The following is an 18824-nucleotide window of genomic DNA, read 5'->3' as shown; positions in this document are numbered from 1 at the left end:
CAAAAAAGCCAAAAAGTTCTAGAAAAACATTTACTTCTGTTTTATTGATTACACCAAAGCCTTTGACTATGTGGATCACTAAAAACTCTGGAAAATATTTCAAGACATGAGAACACCAGACAACTTTACCTGCATCCTGAGGAATCTGTATGCAGGTCAAGAAGCAAAGTTAGAACTGGACATGGAACAACAGATTGGTTCCAAATCAGGAAAGGAGTACACCAAGGCTGTATATTATCATCCTGCTTATTAACTTATATGCAGAATACATCATGTGAAATGCTGGCCTAGATGAAGCATAAGCTGGAATCAAATTGCTGGGAGATATATAAATAACCTCAGATAGACTGATGACAGAATAGCAAATCTTTCACCCTTATGGCAGAAAGCAAAGAAGAACTAAAGAGCCTCTTGATGAAAAGCCTCTTGATAAAAAGTAGAGTAAAAAAGCTGGCTTAAAACTCAGCATTAAAAAAAAACGAAGATCATGGCACATGTTCCTATCACTTCATGGCAAATAGATGGGGAAACAATGGAAATAGTGAATGACAGACTTTATTTTGGGGGGCTCCAAAATTACTGCAGATGGTGACTGCAACCATGAAATTAAAAGATGCTTGCTCCTTGGAATAAAAGCTATAACCAACCTAGACAGTGTATTAAAAAGCAGACACATACTTTGCCAACAAATGTCCATCTAGTCAAAACTATGATTTTTCCAATAGTCATGTATGGATGTGAGAGTTGGACTATAAAGAAACCTGAGCACGGAAGAATTGATGCTTTTTAATTGTGCTGTTGGAGAAGACACTTTAGAGACTCTTGGATTGCAAGGTGATCAAACCAGTCAATTCTAAAGGAAATCATTCCTGAATATTCATTGGAAGGACTGATGCTGAAATGGAAACCAATATTTTGCTCCCCTGGTGCACAGAAATGACTCATTGGAAAAGATCCTGATATTGGGAAAGATGGAAGGCAGGAGGAAAGTGGACGACAAAGGATGAGATGGTTGGATGGCATAACCGACTCGATGGACATGAGTTTGAGCAAGCCCCGGGAGTTGGTGATGGACAGGGTAGTCTGACTTGCTGCAGTCCATGTGGTCACAAAGAGTTGGACACAATTTAGTGATTGAACTGAGCTTAACTGATATTTAATCACAGTTTTTTGGGAATATTTTGACACATTTTTTAAGAAAGCAAATTAATTTTGTAAACTGTTTTACTCTATGTATGATAATAACCAATTTTAGTTTATATCCCATAGAAAAGTCTTATGCACAAATGAGTATCTCTATTTTCCTCCTTTATTGAGCAAGTATTTCCTGGCTACCTGTTTGCTAAGTACTATTTCAAGCACTTGAAGATAGTAAATAAAACAGATCAATATTTCTGCTCCTATAGATATTACATTCTCGTGGATACAAATAGAAACATAAGCTATAAGTAAATGAGTCAGAATCTCAGAGCACATCTAAAGCACTTTGATTTTGACCCTGACCTAGGGAGCCCTTGAAGCGTTTTGAGAAGAGAAACATGGTCTGATGTTCAGAAGGTTGATTCTGACTACTGTGATGAAAGTGGAATGCAGTAGTGCTGAGGCAAAAGTAGGGAATCTTATTGTAATTCAGAGGACAATAAAATTTTCCATGAAAAAATATTGTTTTGAACATTTGTAAATCAAGAAAAAGCTTTATTGGATCATAAAATAAAAACTTTCAGCAAAATTTACTATTAATAATGAGATCAGAAAGTATACCTATTTTAAAATTTGACTTATTTGCAGCATATGATAATAATAATAGAGAAGCATGCATAGTTTAAAATGTAAGCCATACAAACTATGATTTAAAATGTCTTGTGAGATAATAGTTTTAATTTCAGTGAGAGACTACATTAAATTATAAACATAAAAACTGTTATAAAACTTAAGGTAAATAGCATGAAATAAAATACAATGATGATGATAATAATGGGTTATTTCAACAGCTGACTTATGCAGAAGTTGTTTCTATATAAAAGTAACAGTGCTATTATTCAGTTGCGTCCAACTCTTTGGGACCACATGGTTTGTCCATCCAATTCTCCAGGGAAGAATACTGGAGTGGGTTGCCATTCCCCTCTTAAGGGGGGATCCTTTACCTTCTGAACTACCAGGGAAGTCCTTGTTTCTATAAAGGAGTAGGCAAATACACAATTCAAGGATAAAATATATATTATATATATATATAATTTAATACTACTACTTTCCATCCTTATTCATTCAAATATCTTTTAGTTGTTATTTTGAAGTAGTATACAGTAAAATTTGTTAGATGTGCTTTTCATTTCTATGAATTTTAACACATCATAGATTTTTATGGGCTTCCTTGGTGACTCAGCAGTAAAGAATACACCTGCTAATGGAGGATAAACAGATTTGATCCCTGAGTCAGGAAGATCCCTTGGAGAAAGAAATGGCAACACCCTCCAGTATTCTTATCTGAGACATTCCATGGCCAAAGGAGCATGGTAAACTACAGTCCATGAGGTAGCAAGAATTGTACACCACTTAGCAACTAAACAACAACAACAACAAAAACATAGACTTGTGTATTAACAACTGCAATTAGGATACATCAACCCCCAGACCTCTTTTGGGCTATTCCTTTTTAGTTACATTTCTTCCCATCCTGGGCCCTGTCAACCACTGATCAATTCTTTGTCATTATAGTCTGTATTGTCAAGAGAATCATGCATTACATATGCTTTAGAGACTGGGTTCTTTCCCTCAGCTATCTTAGAGATCTCTCCAATTACTGCATGAAGTCAGAGTTCACATTCCTTTATTATTGCTGAGCTGTATCCATGTGGTAAGAATCCACCTTCCAAAGCAGGTTATGTGGATTCAATCTATGGATTGGGAAGATAACACAGAGAAGAAAATAGCAATCCAACCCACTCCAGTATTCTTACCTGGGAAATCTACAGCCCATTGCAAAAGAGTCAGACACAACTCAATGACTAAACAACAACAGCATTCAATTATATAGATATACCAAAGTTTATGTATCCATTCATTTAAGGACATCTGAGTTATTTGCATTTTTATGATTATGGATAAAGCTTCCATACACATTCACATATCGAACTTACGTTCCAATCTCTAGAGTAATCAAAATTCATTTCATTTTTTATTATTTTATTATTTGTGAAAAATAAAAATTTCCTTCCCTAAGCTAAATACTTAAGAATAACATTGCTATGTTATATAGTTGTGCATGTTTAACTTTATAAGTATGTACTAAACTGTTTTCCAAAGTGCCTATTCTGTATTCCTGCTTCCAACCAATAATGTATGAGTACTTGTTATTTTGCATTTCCAATAACACACATGTTGTAATTTGCCTTTATTTATTTCTTTTTTTCCTTTCAGCCATTTTAATAAGGGAGCAGTGATAACTCATTGTAGTTCAGATATCTTAAAAGTCAGATTTATTTATTTTTTTAAATGCTTTGAAACTTTAGAAGGGGTGGTGAGTTCAAAAATACTATGGCTAATCAAAAAAAAAAACAGGATCACTAGGTGGTAGGAACATAGAGTTTTATGTGGGTTAGATTAATATTACAAGTGAGAAGAGTCTTCCCTTACATCAGGTTTTTTTTTTTTTTTTTCTTCTCAGAGGCAAGAACTCAGAGTCATCATCCAGAGAGCAAAGAGGGTGAAAGTCTCCTGGGGAACAGCAAATGTCGGGAGAGCCCTCACAAAACTGGCTAATGTCCCTCAACAGCACACCTGGCAGTCTCCAAGGTATGGAACTACAAAGGGCAGCCACTTGGAGTTGGGGTCTTTTGTAGTCAGGTACATCTTATCTGTGGTTAGCAAATGCCAGGTACAGCATTGCTATGTGTGTAATTCAGGGAGGCTCTAATTTGCTAAGTTATTGGGGATACATGAAAAGCAATTGGATGTGTTCCTGGATGTGTTAAAAAAAATAAAGTTTGGCACTGGTGGGCTTTTGAGCTAATTGTCCCAGCTTGCTGTGAAGAATTAATGTACAGGAACCAAGTTTGGCTGACAGAAGGAAACAGAGCTCTAATGTTCCAGTACATGGTATGATTCAATCAATCATATGACTCATGCAATATACCTTCTGTAGAAAAATGTAACATTTTACTAATGTTTGAGAAAGTAAAAGTTGAAGATAAAAAAATGAAAATGTTTTTTTGGTAACTTCTCTCTTAATGTTTGATATAGAAATACAATTTGGTTCTCATATTTGAAGACAGTATTATTGATAGTTTGATAAATAATGACTGTATTATGTTAATGGAAAAGTTTGTCGATTTAATGGTATAGTTTAAGGATTTGGAAGTCATTATGTATGTGTGTTTGTGTGCGTGTGTGTATCTATTGATATATATTATAAATTAATTTGATAACCCTTGTGTCATTTGAGTAATGCATTGCTTATTCAGGCCAAAACATCACTAAATATCACCAAAATACATTTTTGTGCACTTGATAAAGAAGTGGCCAAAGGAAAATCTTGGTACACTGAAACCAGGTTTTGGATATGGGTCGCCATACTCTGAGTAAATCAAGATAATAGGTATTTAATCTCCTTTTTCCTATTAACACTGTAAGTATTTCCAAATGACCTGGTGATAGTGCACACATTTCCAGGACTGGGGAGATGAGATAATCAGTATCAAAATTGTAGAGAATTTTCCTCACTTTCTGTACCATATAGTACACAAACAGTGGAAAAGCAAAAATCAAGATGAAAGACCTAGAGGCTTTAATATCTTTGTAGGTATGATGACATTCATATTTTAATTCAGCATTTAAAAAATTGTAACAGTTTGTATTATAACAAGTACTTATGTATGTTTTGTACTTATAAGTCTTTGTCTATTGCTTTCTTTTGTGGATTTAAGTTAGATCTTAATTTGCAAAGATGTGTTTATCTCTAGGGAAGTAACATTTGATGAGCTTGAAGTTTAGTAGACACAATAGTCCATGGGTATTTTCTTTTCTCTTTCTGACTAACTGGATTTCTTTTCTGTCTTCCTTCCTTCTTCCTCCCTTCCTTCATTCTTTTCTTTCCTTTTTCCTTCATTCTTTCCTCATTCCTTTGTTTCCTTTTTGGAATACCACTGAGGAAGAATTTAAGGGAGAGGTAACTGGCTGACTACTCCCTAGAAATGAGAAATTTATTATACTATTGATAAATAATAACTATAAGATTATTATCATTTTTTTATTTGACTACTTCATAGTTTTCTTAAAAATCAAGCTGTATATGTATAAAGATCTTTGAGATCTTGAAATCTTTGAGAGTATAAAATGAGGGCTTTTTATTCCTCATTCATTTAACAAATATTTATTAACCATCCACCCTGTGTCAGGCACTTCTTACCTATCATCTTTGAAAAAGCTGTGTAATAGTATTTCACTTTCTTATTCCTTTACATTAAATTTAAAGGTTTAGTATATTTGATTATGTCATCTCACATGCTAGTAAAGTAATGCTCAAAATTCTCCAAGCCAGGCTTCAGCAATACGTGACCTTCTCATTTTCAAGCTGGTTTTAGAAAAGGCAGAGAAACCAGAGATCAAATTGCCAACATCCTCTGGATCATGGAAAAATCAAGAGAGTTCCAGAGAAACATCTATTTCTCCTTTATTGACTACGCCAATGCCTTTAACTGTGTAGATTACAATAAACTGTGGAAAATTCTGAAAGAGATGGGAATATCAGACCATATGACCTGCCTCTTGAGAAATCTGTATGTAGGTCAGGAAGCAACAGTTAGAACTGGACATGGAACAACAGACTAGTTCCAAATAGGAAAAGGAGTACGTCAAGGCCATATATTGTTACCCTGCTTATTTAACTTCTATGCCGAGTACATCATGAGAAACACTGGACTGGAAGAAACACAAGCTGGAATCAAGATTGCTGGGAGAAATATCAATAACCTCAAATATGCAGATGACACCACCCTTATGGCAGAAAGTGAAGAGGAACTCCTCTTGATGAAAGTCAAAGAGGAGAGTGAAAAAGTTGGCTTAAAGTTCAACATTCAGAAAACAAAGATCATGGCATCCGGTTCCATCACTTCATGGTAAATAGATGGGGAAACAGTGGAAACAGTGTCAGACTTTATTTTGGGGGGCTCCAATATCACTGCAGATGGTGACAGCAGCCATGAAATTAAAAGACGCTTACTCCTTGGAAGGAAAGTTATGACCAACCTAGATAGCATATTCAAAAGCAGAGACATTATTTTGCCAACAAAGGTCCGTCTCGTCAAGGCTATGGTTTTTCCTGTGGTCATGTATGGATGTGAGAGTTGGACTGTGAAAAAGGCTGAGCGCCGAAGAGTTGATGCTTTTGAACTGTGGTGTTGGAGAAGACTCTTGAGAGTCCCTTGGACTGCAAGGAGATCCAACCAGTCCATTCTGAAGGAGATCAGCCCTGGGATTTCTTTGGAAGCAATGATGCTAAAGCTGAAACTCCAGTACTTTGGCCACCTCATGCGAAGAGTTGACTCATTGGAAAAGACTCTGATGCTGGGAGGGATTGGGGGCAGGAGGAGAAGGGGACGACAGAGGATGAGATGGCTGGATGGCATCGCTGACTCGATGGGCGTGATCCTGAGTGAACTCCGGGAAGTAGTGATGGACAGGGAGGCCTGGCGTGCTGCAATTCATGGGGTCGTGAAGAGTCGGACATGACTGAGCGACGGAACTGAACTGAATATTATATACATCCTTATCTTAATAATTTACATTGCTTTTAATATTGATGCTGAAAGCTACTATAACTGCTTCTTAAGTCATTTTGTTTCACATGTAAATAATTAAGTTCTCTGAATTCAACTTGCCCCCCAATGCAAGATAACATAAAGATAATGAGAGTGATTACTTTGAATTAATATCACTGGTCCTTAAAACATCACTAAGGAGATTGTTTCAATGTGGTAGAATAGAAGGGCATGCACTTTTCTTCTCTGAAAGCATCAAAATCACAACTACCTGTTTAGCAACCATCAACAGGAGGATGCTGAAACTGAAAAAAAAGATACCTACACCAAAGGGCCAAAAAGAAGCCACAATGAAATGGTAGGAGGGATGCAATCACGATGAAATCAAATCCCATAACTGTTGGGTGGATGATCCATAATCTGGAGAACAGTAATATCAAAGAAGTTCTAAAGGTTATAAACTCTGGATTAGGCTTCCCAGTCTGGATGTCTGGCAAAGGGGCATGGAATCCCTAAGAACTCTGACTTTGAAGTCCAGCAGGATTGGATTACAGGACTTCCAAAGGACTGGGAGAAATAGAGACTCCAGCCTTGGAGGGCACAAACAAAACCTTGTGCACACCAGGACCCACAGAAAATGAGCAATGACTCCACAGAAGACTGAGCCAGAACTACCTGTGAGTTTTAGAGGGTCACTTACAGAGGTGTGAGTTAACACTGGCTCAGTGCAGGGATAGGGGCACAGACAGCAGACATCCTGGGAGGTATCCCTTGGCATAAGCCCTCTTAGGGGTCATCAATAGCCTTTAGATCCTGTAGACTCCAAGACTGAGTCTCCTCAGGCCAAAAACAAGGAGGGAATGTAGCCCCATCTGTCAGCAGACAATTATATTACAAATTTACTGAACAAGAGAATAAGACCAAGTTTTCTCTATAACCAGTCCCTCCCATCAGGAAGCTTGCCCAAGCCTCTTAGTCTCATCCACCTGAGGACAGACAAAAGAAATAAGAACTAAAATCCTGCAGCCTCCAGAATGAAAAACACAATGAGAAAAAGCTAATCAAAAGGGAAAACAAACAAACATAGGATTGTGACCCAGGTGAAGGAACGCAGAAAAGCAATTAAATGAAGTGAAGATAGGCAACCTCCAAGAAGAAGAATTCAGAATAACCATAGTAAAGATGATCTGGGATCTCAGAAAATGAATGAAGAAGATGCAATAAATATTTACCAAATACCTAGAGGAACTAAAGAGCAAATAAACAGAGATGAACAATACACTAGAAAGAATCAATAATGGAATAACTGAGGCAGAAGGACAGATAAGAGACTTAGAAGACATAACGGTGGAAATCACTGCAGCAAAACATAATAGAGAAAAAAGGAATTAAAGGAAATGAAGGCAGCCTAAGAGACATCTGGGACAGCATTAAACACACCAACTTTCACATTATAGGGGTCCCAGAAGGAGAAGAGAGAGAGAAAGGATCCAAGAAAATATCTGAAGAGATAAGAGCTGAAAGCTTCCCTAACATGGGAAAGGAAATAATCAAACAAGTTCAGGAAACACAGAGAGTCCCAGGAAGGATTAACCAAAGGAGGAACACACCAGACACATAGTAATCAAACTGACAAAAAATACAGATAAAGATATAAGATTAAAAGCAACAAGAGAAAAAAGGCAAACAACATACAAGAGAACTACCATAAGATTATCAGCTGATTTCTCACAGAAACTCTACAAACCAGAAGGGAATGGCATAATATATTCAATGTGATGAATGAGAAAAATCTACAACCATGAATACCCAGCAAGACTATCATTCAGATTTGATGGAGAAACAAAAAGCTTTCCAGACAAGTGAAAGTTAAGAGAGTTCATCACCAATAAACCAGCTTTACAACAAATGCTAAAGGGACTTCTCTAGGCAGGAAACGTAGGAGAAGGAAAAGACCTAGAGTAAATAAACCCAAATCAATTAAGATCATTGTAATAGGATCTTACATATTGATAATTATCTTAAATGTAAATGGACTAAATACACCAACCAAGTCACAGACTAGCTGGGTAGATACAAAAAACAAAATCCGTATATATGCCGTCTACAAGAGGCTCACCTCTGACCTAGGGACACTCACAGACTGAAAGTAAGGGGATGGGAGAAAGTATTCCACTCAAATGGAAATCAAAAGAAAGCTCAAGTTACAATACTCATATCAGACAAAATAGTCCAAATGTTTACTATTATAAAAGACAAAGAAGGACACTAGAAAATGGTTGAGGTTCAATACAAGAAGATATAATTATAAATGTATATGCACCCAACTTAGGAACACTTCAATATGTAAGTCAAATACTAAAAACCATAAAGGGAGAAACTGACACAACTTCATGGTGGAATTTAACACACCATTTTCATCAATGGACATATCATCCAGACAGAAAGTAATAAGAAAACTGAGGCCTTAAATGACACATTAGATGAGTTGAACTTAACTGATATTTTTAGAGCATTCCATCCAAAAGCTGCAGACTACACATTCTTCTTAAGTGCACTTCGAATATTCTCCTGAACTGACTACATGCTGTGTCACAATGTATAAGCCTTAGTATATTTAGGAAAATTGGAATCATACCAAACATCTTATCCGATCATAACACTATGACATTAGAAATAAGTTGCAATTTAAAAAAAAAAACTCTAATACATACAAAAATATGGAGACTAAGCAACATGCTATTAAACTACCAGTAGATTACAGAATAAATTAAAAAAAAAAATTACCTAGAGACAAACAAAAATGAAGACACAACAGTCCAAAACATATGGGATGCAGCAAAAGCAGCTCTAAGAGGTAAGTTTATAACACTACAATCTTTTTCTCAAAGAACAAGAACAACCTCCAGTAAACAGCCCAATCTTACATCCAAAACAACTAGAGAAAGAACAAACAAAATCTAATGTTAGTTGAAGGAAGGAGATCATAAAGATCAGAGCAGAAATAAGTGGCATTCAGACAAAGAAAGCAATTGCAAAGATCAATGAAATTAAAAGCTGTTTTTTAAAAAAAGATAAACAAAATTAATAGACCTTTACTTAGCCTTAAAAAAAAAAAAAAGGAGAGGACTCAAATAAATAAAATTAGAAATAAAAAAAAATGAAAAGTTACAACTGACTCAACAGAAATAACAAGGATTATTAGAGATTATTATGACCAGCTGTATGCCAATAAATGGACAACCTGGAAGAAATTCATAAATTCTTAGAAAGGGACACTCTCATAAGACCAAACTAGAAAGACATAGAAAATATGAACAGAACAATAAGAAGCACTAACATTGAAACTGTAATTAAAACCTTACAAAAACAAAAGCCCAGGATCTGACATCTTAACAGGCAAACTTTACCAATCATTAAGAGAAGAGTTAATGTTTATTCTTCTGAAACTGTTGCAAAAAGTTGCAGAGGAAGAAAAGCTTCCAAAATCATTTTATAAGGCCACCATTGCCCTGATACCAAAACCAGACAAAAACGCAACAACAACAACAAAAAAAAAAAGAGAGAGAGAGAGAGAGAGAGAGATTGAGAGACAATTACATGCCAGTATCAGAGAAACCCAAGTAAGACAGTAGGTGTTGTAAGAGGGCAACAGAGGGCAGACACAATGAAATGAAACCACAGAAAACTAACCAAGTTGATCACATGGACCACAGCCTTGTCTAACTCAATGAAACTAAGCTATGCCAAGTGGGGCCAGCCAAGAAGGGAAGGTCATGGTGGAGAGGTCACACAGAATGTGGTCCACTGGAGAAGGGAATGGCAATCCAATTCAGTATTCTTGCCTTGAGAACACTATGAACAGTATGAAAAGGAAAAATGATAGGATACTGAAAGAGGATCTCCCCAGGTTGGTAAGTGCCCAATATGCTACTGGAAATCAGTGGAGAAATAACTTCAGAAAGAATGAAGAGGTGGAGCCAAAGCAAGAAAAATGCCCAGTTGTGGATGTGACCAGTGATAGAAGCAAGTTTCAATGCTGTAAAGAGCAATATTGCATACGAATTTGGAATGTTAGTTAGGTCCATGAATCAAGGCAAATTGGAAGTGGCCAAACAGGAGATGGCAAGAGTGAACATTGACATTCTGGGAATCAGCAAACTAAAATGGACTGGAATGGGTGAATTTAACTCTGATGACCATTATATGTACTACTGCATTCAGGAATCCCTTAGAAGAAATGGAGTAGCCATCATGGCCAACAAAAGAGTCCAAAATGCAGTACTTGGATGCAGTCTCAGAAACGACAGAATGATCTCTGTTCGTTTCCAAGGCAAACCATTCAATATCATGGTAATCCAAGCCTATACCCCAACCAGTAACGCTGAAGAACCTGAAGTTGAATGGTTCTATAAAGATCTACAAGACCTTTTAGAACTAACACTTAAAAAAGATGTAATTTTAATTATAGGGGACTGGAAAGCAAAAGTAGGAAGTCAAGAAACACCTGGAGTAACAGGCAAATTTGGAATATGGAATGAAGCAGGGCAAAGGCTAATAGAGTGTTGCCAAGAGAATGCACTGGTCATAGCAAACACACTCTTCCAACAACACAAGGGAAGACTCTACACATGGATATCACCACATGATCAACACCAAAATCAGATTGATTATATTCTTTGCAGCCAAAGATGGAGAAGTTCTATACAGTCAGCATAAACAAGACCGGGCACTGACTGGCTCAGATCACGAACTCCTTATTGCCAAATTCAGACTTAAATTGAAGAAAGCAGGGAAAACCAACTAGACCATTCAGGTATGACCTAAACCAAATCCCTTATGATTATACAGAAGAAGTGAGAAATAGATTTAAGGGCCTAGATCTGATAGATAGAGTGCCTGATGAACTATGGATGGAGGTTTGTGACATTGTACAGGAGACAGGGATCAAGACCATCCCCATGGAAAAGAAATGCACAAGGAAAATGATTGTTTGAAGAAGCCTTACAAATAGCTGTGAAAAGAAGAGAGTGAAAAGCAAAGGAGAAAAGGAAAAATATAAGCATATGAATACAGAGTTCCAAAGAATAGCAAGGAGAGATAAGAAAGCCTTCCTCAGCAATCAATGCAAAGACATAGAGAAAACAACAAAACAGGAAAGACTAGAGATCTCTTCAAGAAAATTAGAGATACCAAGGGAATATTTTATGCAAATACGGTCTCGATAAAGGACAGAAATGGTATGGATCTAACAGAAGCAGAAGATATTAAGAAGAGGTGGCAAGAATACACAGAAGAACTGTACAAAAAAAAAGATCTTCATGACCCAGATAATCAAGATGGTGTGATCACTCACCTAGAGCCAGACATCCTGGAATGTGAAGTCAAGTGGGCCTTAGAAAGCATCACTATGAACAAAGCTAGTAGAGGTGATGGAATTCCAGTTGAGCTATTCTAAATCCTGAAAGGTGATGCTGTGAAAGTGCTGCACTCATATGCCAGCAAATTTGGAAAACTCAGCATGGCCACAGAACTGGAAAAGGTCAGTTTTCATTCCAATCCCAAAGAAAGGCAATGCCAAAGAATGCTCAAACTACCACACTATTGCAGTCATCTCACACGCTAGTAAAGTAATGCTCAAAATTCTCCAAGCCAGGCTTCAGCCATACATGAACCGTGAACTTCCAGATGTTCAAGCTGGTGTTCGAAAACATAGAGGAACCAGAGATAAAATTGCCAACATCCGCTGGATTATTGAAAAAGCAAGACAGTTCTAGAAAAATATCTATATCTGCTTTATTGACTATACAAAAGCCTTTGATTGTGTGTGTCACAATAAACTGTGGAAAATTCTGAGAGAGATGGAAATATCAGACCATCTGACCTGCCTCTTGAGAAACTTGTATGCAGGTCAGGAAGCAACAGTTAGAACTGGACATGGAACAACAGACTGGTTCCAAATAGGAAAAGGAATACATCAAGGCTGTATATTGTCACCCTGCTTATTTAACTTCTTTGTAGAGTACATCATGAGAAACGCTAGGCTGGAAGAAGCACAAGCTGGAATCAAGATTGCTGGGAGAAATATCAATAACCTCAGATATGCAGATGACACCACCCTTATGGCAGAAAGTGAAGAGGAACTAAAAAGCCTCTTGATGAAAGTCAAAGAGGAGAGTGAAAAAGTTGGCTTAAAGCTCAACATTCAGAAAACGAAGATCATGGCATCTGGTCCTATCACTTCATGGGAAATAGATGGGGAAACGGTGGAAACAGTGTCAGACTTTATTTTTCTGGGCTCCAAAATCACTGCAGATGGTGATTGCAGCCATGAAATTAAAAGACGCTTACTCCTTGGAAGGAAAGTTATGACCAACCTAGATAACATATTGAAAAGCAGAGACATTACTTTGCCAACAAAGATCTGTCTGGTCAAGGCTATGGTTTTTCCTGTGGTCATGTATGGGTGTGAGAGTTGGACCATGAAGAAAGTTGAGCGCCAAATAATTGATGCTTTTGAACTGTGGTGTTTGATAAGACTCTTGGACTACAAGGAGATCCAACTAATCCATTCTAAAGGAGATCAGTCCTGGGTGTTCATTGGAATGACTGATGCTAAAGCTGAAACTCCAATACTTTGGCCACCTCATGCGAAGTGTTGACTCATTTGAAAAGATCCTGATGCTGTGAGGGATTGGGTTCAAAGGAGAAGGGGATGACAGAGGATGAGATGGTTGTATGACATCACCGCCTCGATGGACATGAGTTTGAGTAAACTCCAGGAGTTGGTGATGGACAGGAAGGCCTGGCATGGTGCGATTCATGGGGTTGCAAAGCCTCGGACACGACTGAGTGACTGAAATGACTGACTGAACTGAGTGATCACTGATGAACATAGATGCAAAAATCCTCAACAAAATCTAGCAGTCTGCATGATCAAGTGAGATTTATCCCATGGATACAAGGATTTTTCAACATCTACAAGTCAGCAAACATATATGTGACATACCACATCAACAAGTTCAGTTCAGTTCAGTCACTCAGTCGTGTCTGACTCATCGTGACCCCATGGACCAGAGCACACCAGGCCTCCCTGTCCATCACCAACTCCTGGAGTGTACCCAAACGGATGTCCATTGAATTGGTGATGCCATCCAACCATCTCATCCTCTGTCATCCCCTTCTCCTCTTGACTTCAGTCTTTCCCAGCATCCAGGTCTTTTCAAATGAGTCAGCTATTCACATCAGGTAGCCAAAGTATTGGAGTTTCAGCTTCAACATCAGTTCTTTCAATGAACACTCAAGATTGATCTCCTTAAGGATGGACTCGTTGGATCTCCTGCAGTCCAAGGGACTCTTAAGAGTCTTCTCCAACACCACAGTTCAAAAGCATCAATTCTTTGGCACTCAGCTTTCTCTAATAGTCCAACTCTCACATCCATACATGACTACTGAAAAAACCACATCAACAAACTGAAGAATTAGAGACATATGATTATCTCAGTAGATGCAGAAACAGCTTTTGACAAAATTTAGCACCAATTTTTTTTAAACAAACTCTCCAGAAAGTGGGCATACAATAACCTTACTTCAACATAATAAAAGCCACATATGACAAAACTACAGCTAGCATCATACTCAATGGTAAAAAGTTGAAAGCATTCCAAGATCAGGAACAAGAAAATCATATCCACTCTCTCTGCTTTTACTAAACATTGTTTTGGAAGTTCTAGTTATAGCAATCAAAGAAGGAAAAGAATAAAGAGAATCCAAACTGGAAAAGAAGAAGCTAAACTGTCATTGTTAAAGGATGACATGATACTATACATCAGTTCAGTTTAGTTACTCAGTCGTGTCTGACTCTGCAACTCCCTGGACTGCAGCACACCAGGCTTCCCTGTCCATCACTAACTCCCAGAGATTGCTCAAACTCATGTCCATCGATTGGTGATACCATTCAACCATCCCATCCTCTGTCATCCCTTTATCCTCCTGCCTTCAATCTTTCCCAGTATCAGGGTCTTTCCCAAGGAGTCAGTTCTTCACATCAGGTGATCAAAGTATTGGAGTTTTAGCTTCAGCATCAGTCCTTACAGTGAATACTCTGGACTAATTTCCTTTAGGAATGACTAGTTGGATCTCCTTGCAGTCCAAGGGATTCTAAATACCCTTCTCTACCACCACAGTTCTACTAAAGGTGCTACCAGAAAACTACTAGAACACATCAATGGATTTGTTAAAGTTGCAGCTTACAAAATTAATACACAGAAATATATTGCATTTTTATACACTAACCAGAAAATATCAAAGAGAAAAATTCAAGAAGCAATTCCATTTATTGTTGCATCAAAAATAGTAAAATACCTAGGGATAAACCTACCTAAGGAGACAAAAGAAAAACCTGTACAATGAAAACTATAAGTTGCTGATGAAAAAAATCAAAGAAGACATCAACAGATGGAAAGATACCATGTTGCTAGATTGGATAAATCAACATTGTCAAAATGACTCTATTACCCAAGGCAATCTACATATTCAAATGCAATTCTTATCAAATTACCAATGACATTTTTCACAGAACTGGAATAAAAAATTCCAAATTTTGTATGCAGACACAAAAGACCCTGAATAGCCAAAACAATCTAAGAAAGAAAAGTGGAGCTGGAGGAATCAGACTCCCTGACTTTAGACTATACTACAAAGCTACAGTCATCAAAATAGTAGAGTACTAGCACAAAAACAGAAATATAGATCAGTGGAACAGAATAGAAAACCCAGAAATAAGTCCATGCACCTATGGACAATTAATCCAAGACAAAGAAGTCTTGTGTACTCAACGCTGCAAAGACAGTCTCTTCAAGATATGGTGGTAGGAATACTGCACAGCTACATGTTAAAAAAAAAAAAAAAAAAGATGAAATTAGATCATTCTTTAATTCCATACACAAACATAAGCTCGAAATGGATTAAAGACCTAAATATGAGACTGGATACTATGAAACACCTAGAGGAATATATAGGCGGAACACTGTCTGATGTAAATCTCTTTTGATCTGTCTCCCAGAATAATGGAAATGAAATAAAAAATAAAAAATGGGACCTATTTGAACTCAAAAGCTTTTGCACAGCAAAGGAAACCATCAATAAAATGAAAAGACAACCCACTGGGAGAAAATATTTGCAAATGATTTGACCAATTAGGAATTAGTCTCAAAAATTTACAAGCAATTGCTTAACAGCATCAAAAGGAAAAAAGAAACAATCCACTCAAAAAAAAAAGAAAAAGAAAAAGCGCTAAAGGGCAGAAAACCTAGATAGACACTCTTTGAAGAATACATATAAATGGTCAGTGGCACATGAAAAGATATTCACATCACTAATCATTAGAGAAATGCAAATCAAAACTACCATGAAAGATCTCACACCAGCCAGAATTGCTATTATCAAAAAATCTACAAATAATAAATGTTGGAAAGTGTGTGGAGAGAAGGGAAGCCTCCACTGTTGGTGGGAATGTAAATTGGTACAGTCGCTATGGAGAACAGTATAGAGATTTCTTAAAAACCAAAAGGGAGGTATCATATGATTTTGAAATTCTACTCCTTGGCATATATCCAGAGAAAAGCATGATTTGAGTGGCTACGTGTACCCCAACATTCATTGCAGCACTATTTACAATAGCCACAATATGAAAGCAACCTAAATGTTCATTGAGAGAGGAATGGATAAAGAAGATATGGTCTGTATTTACAATGGAATATTACTCAACCACAAGCAAGAATCAAATACTGCCATTTGTAGCAACATGAATGGAACTAGAGAGTGTCATAGTGAATGAAGTCAGACAGAGAAGGAGAAATAACATATGGCATCTCTTATTTGTGGAATCTAAAATGAAATTATACAATAAACTTACAAAACAGAAACATAAACATGAGCTTATGTTTGCCAGGGGGCAGGATGGGAGGAAGGGATTGTTAGGAAGTTTGGGATGGGCATGTACACACTATTGTAATTAATATGGATGGACGTCCAGGACCTACTGTATAGCACATGGAACTCTGCTCAATGTTATGCTGAAGCCTGCTTAGGAGGGAAGTTTAACAAAGAATGGATAAATGTACATGTATGGCTGAGTCTTTTTGCATTTCACCTGAAACTATCACAACATTGTTACTTTGCTATAACTCAATACAAAATAAAATAGAAACAGTGACAGATTTTATTTTCTTGAGCTCCAAATCACTGCAGATGGTGATTGCAGCCATGAAATTAAAAGACACTTGCTCCTTGGAAGAAAAGTTATAACAAACCTACACAGCATATTCAAATTAGAGATATTACTTTGCAAACAAAGGTCCATATAGTCAAAGTTATGTTTTTTCCAGTGAAAGGGAAAGTGAAAGTGAAGTCGCTCAGTCGTGTCCGACTCTTTGTGACCCCATGGACTGTAGCCTATCATGCTCCTCCATCCATGGGATTTTCCAGGCAATAGTGCTGGAGTAGATTGCCATTTCCTTCTCCAGGGGATCTTCCCAACCCAGGAATCGAACCCAGGTCTCCTGCACTGCAGGTAGACGCTTTACCGTCTGAGCCACCAGGAAGCTTTTTTCCAGTAGTCACGTACAAATGTGAGAGCTGGACAATAAAAAAAGGCTGAGCACCGAAGAACTGATGCCTTCAAACTGTGGTGCTGGAGAAGACTCCTGAAAGTCCCTTGGACAGCAAGAAGATCAGACCAGTCAATTCTAAAGGAAATCAACCCCAAATAGTCATTGGAAGGACTGATGCTGAAACTGAAGCTCCAATACTTTGCCACCTGATACGAAGAGCCAACTCATTGGAAAACACCCTGATGCTGGGAAAGATTGAAAGCAGGAGCAGAAGGGGATTACAGAGGATGAGACGATTGGATGGCATCAGCAATTCAATAGACATAAGTTTGAGCCAATTCCGGGAGATGGTGAAGGACAAGGAAGTCTGGTGTGCTGCAGTCCATGGGGTCGCAAAGAGTCAGACATGACTGAGTGACTGAACAACAGCACCAAGATTTAAAAAGAAAAAAGTCATAAGAATATCAACTACTTCATCTTTTCTAGTAAGTGAAAATATTAATTTTCAATCCCCCATCTCTGTGACATATGCACTCAGCACATTTCTCACTGTTTCATATGCTGTTACAAATGGCTTTTCAAACCGGTAAGTATAGTCTTGATCAATTAATTTTGGCAAAGTTCATTTAGCAAGAATTGTTTTATTAGGTCTGGACAACTGTCTATAATTCTATCATAGCAGAAAGAATTTTCCTCTGATTTTTTTTAATAGAAAAATATAGGAAGGCAATTTTTACAGACATATCTTCTCAAATATCAGCTCTCTTAAAATTTTGTTTCTTTATTTTTAAATTTTTCAGTTTAGATTATTTTTGCAAGTAAATTCTTCTCATTATAGAGATATGACTTGAAAAATTTCTCTATTAGTACAGTTTTAATTTATATACATATTTAAGGAAATATGAGTAAGTACACATTTTAGATGATATTTAGATTTAAAATAGCTCTGGCAATAGATTTTAACTTGAAACTTCAATTCAGCATCAGTGCCTGGCAAACTATATTTATAATGGGTAATAAAAATAATATTCTTTATCTACCCAAACTATTTTCAAAAATCATATAAAATAAAAACGTGTGTTTTGTGGACAAGTGTAAAATTACAGGTTATACTGGGGATAACTCAAATTTATGCAAACCTTGGACTTAACAGAAATCTCATTTCTGAGCAGTTCTTTTAACAAGCACACATGACATCTCTTCAGTTTTGGAGTGATACATGGGAATTGGAAGATTATTCAAAGAGATCTGGAATCATTTGTGGGGGTGCCTTATTCAGATCAGCATCAATTAGTCTATTTTTAAGTTTTTTTTTTTTTTTTTTTAATCTTATTGCTTTCATTTGCCAGCCAGGATTCCCAAGAATGTTCATTGGGGTTAGGCCGGTGACCAAGTAGAGGACAAGAGTGGGAAGTTTGGGTGGGAGAGAAGGGTAGGTTGAGAATTGAGGTGAAAA

The 18824-nt window shown here is 37.1% G+C and overlaps 1 protein-coding gene across 1 annotated transcript in view; it reads left to right on the top strand.

Moving 5' to 3' along the window:
* EYS (EGF-like photoreceptor maintenance factor) overlaps positions 1-18824 on the top strand; it is a 188062-nt gene that overhangs the window by 81314 nt on the left and 87924 nt on the right. The window contains 1 exon segment of the mRNA XM_086316735.1: positions 6289-6292. Coding sequence (XP_086172861.1) covers positions 6289-6292 — 4 coding nt within the window.

Source organism: Bos grunniens, chromosome 9 (assembly GCF_055505025.1).
Source record: "Bos grunniens cultivar Pamir isolate PY7600 chromosome 9, Bosgru_T2T1.0, whole genome shotgun sequence".
Taxonomy (NCBI): Eukaryota; Metazoa; Chordata; class Mammalia; order Artiodactyla; family Bovidae; genus Bos; species Bos grunniens.
The sequence above is the reverse complement of the archived record's forward strand: the minus strand, read 5'-3'. Positions and strand labels throughout refer to the sequence as shown.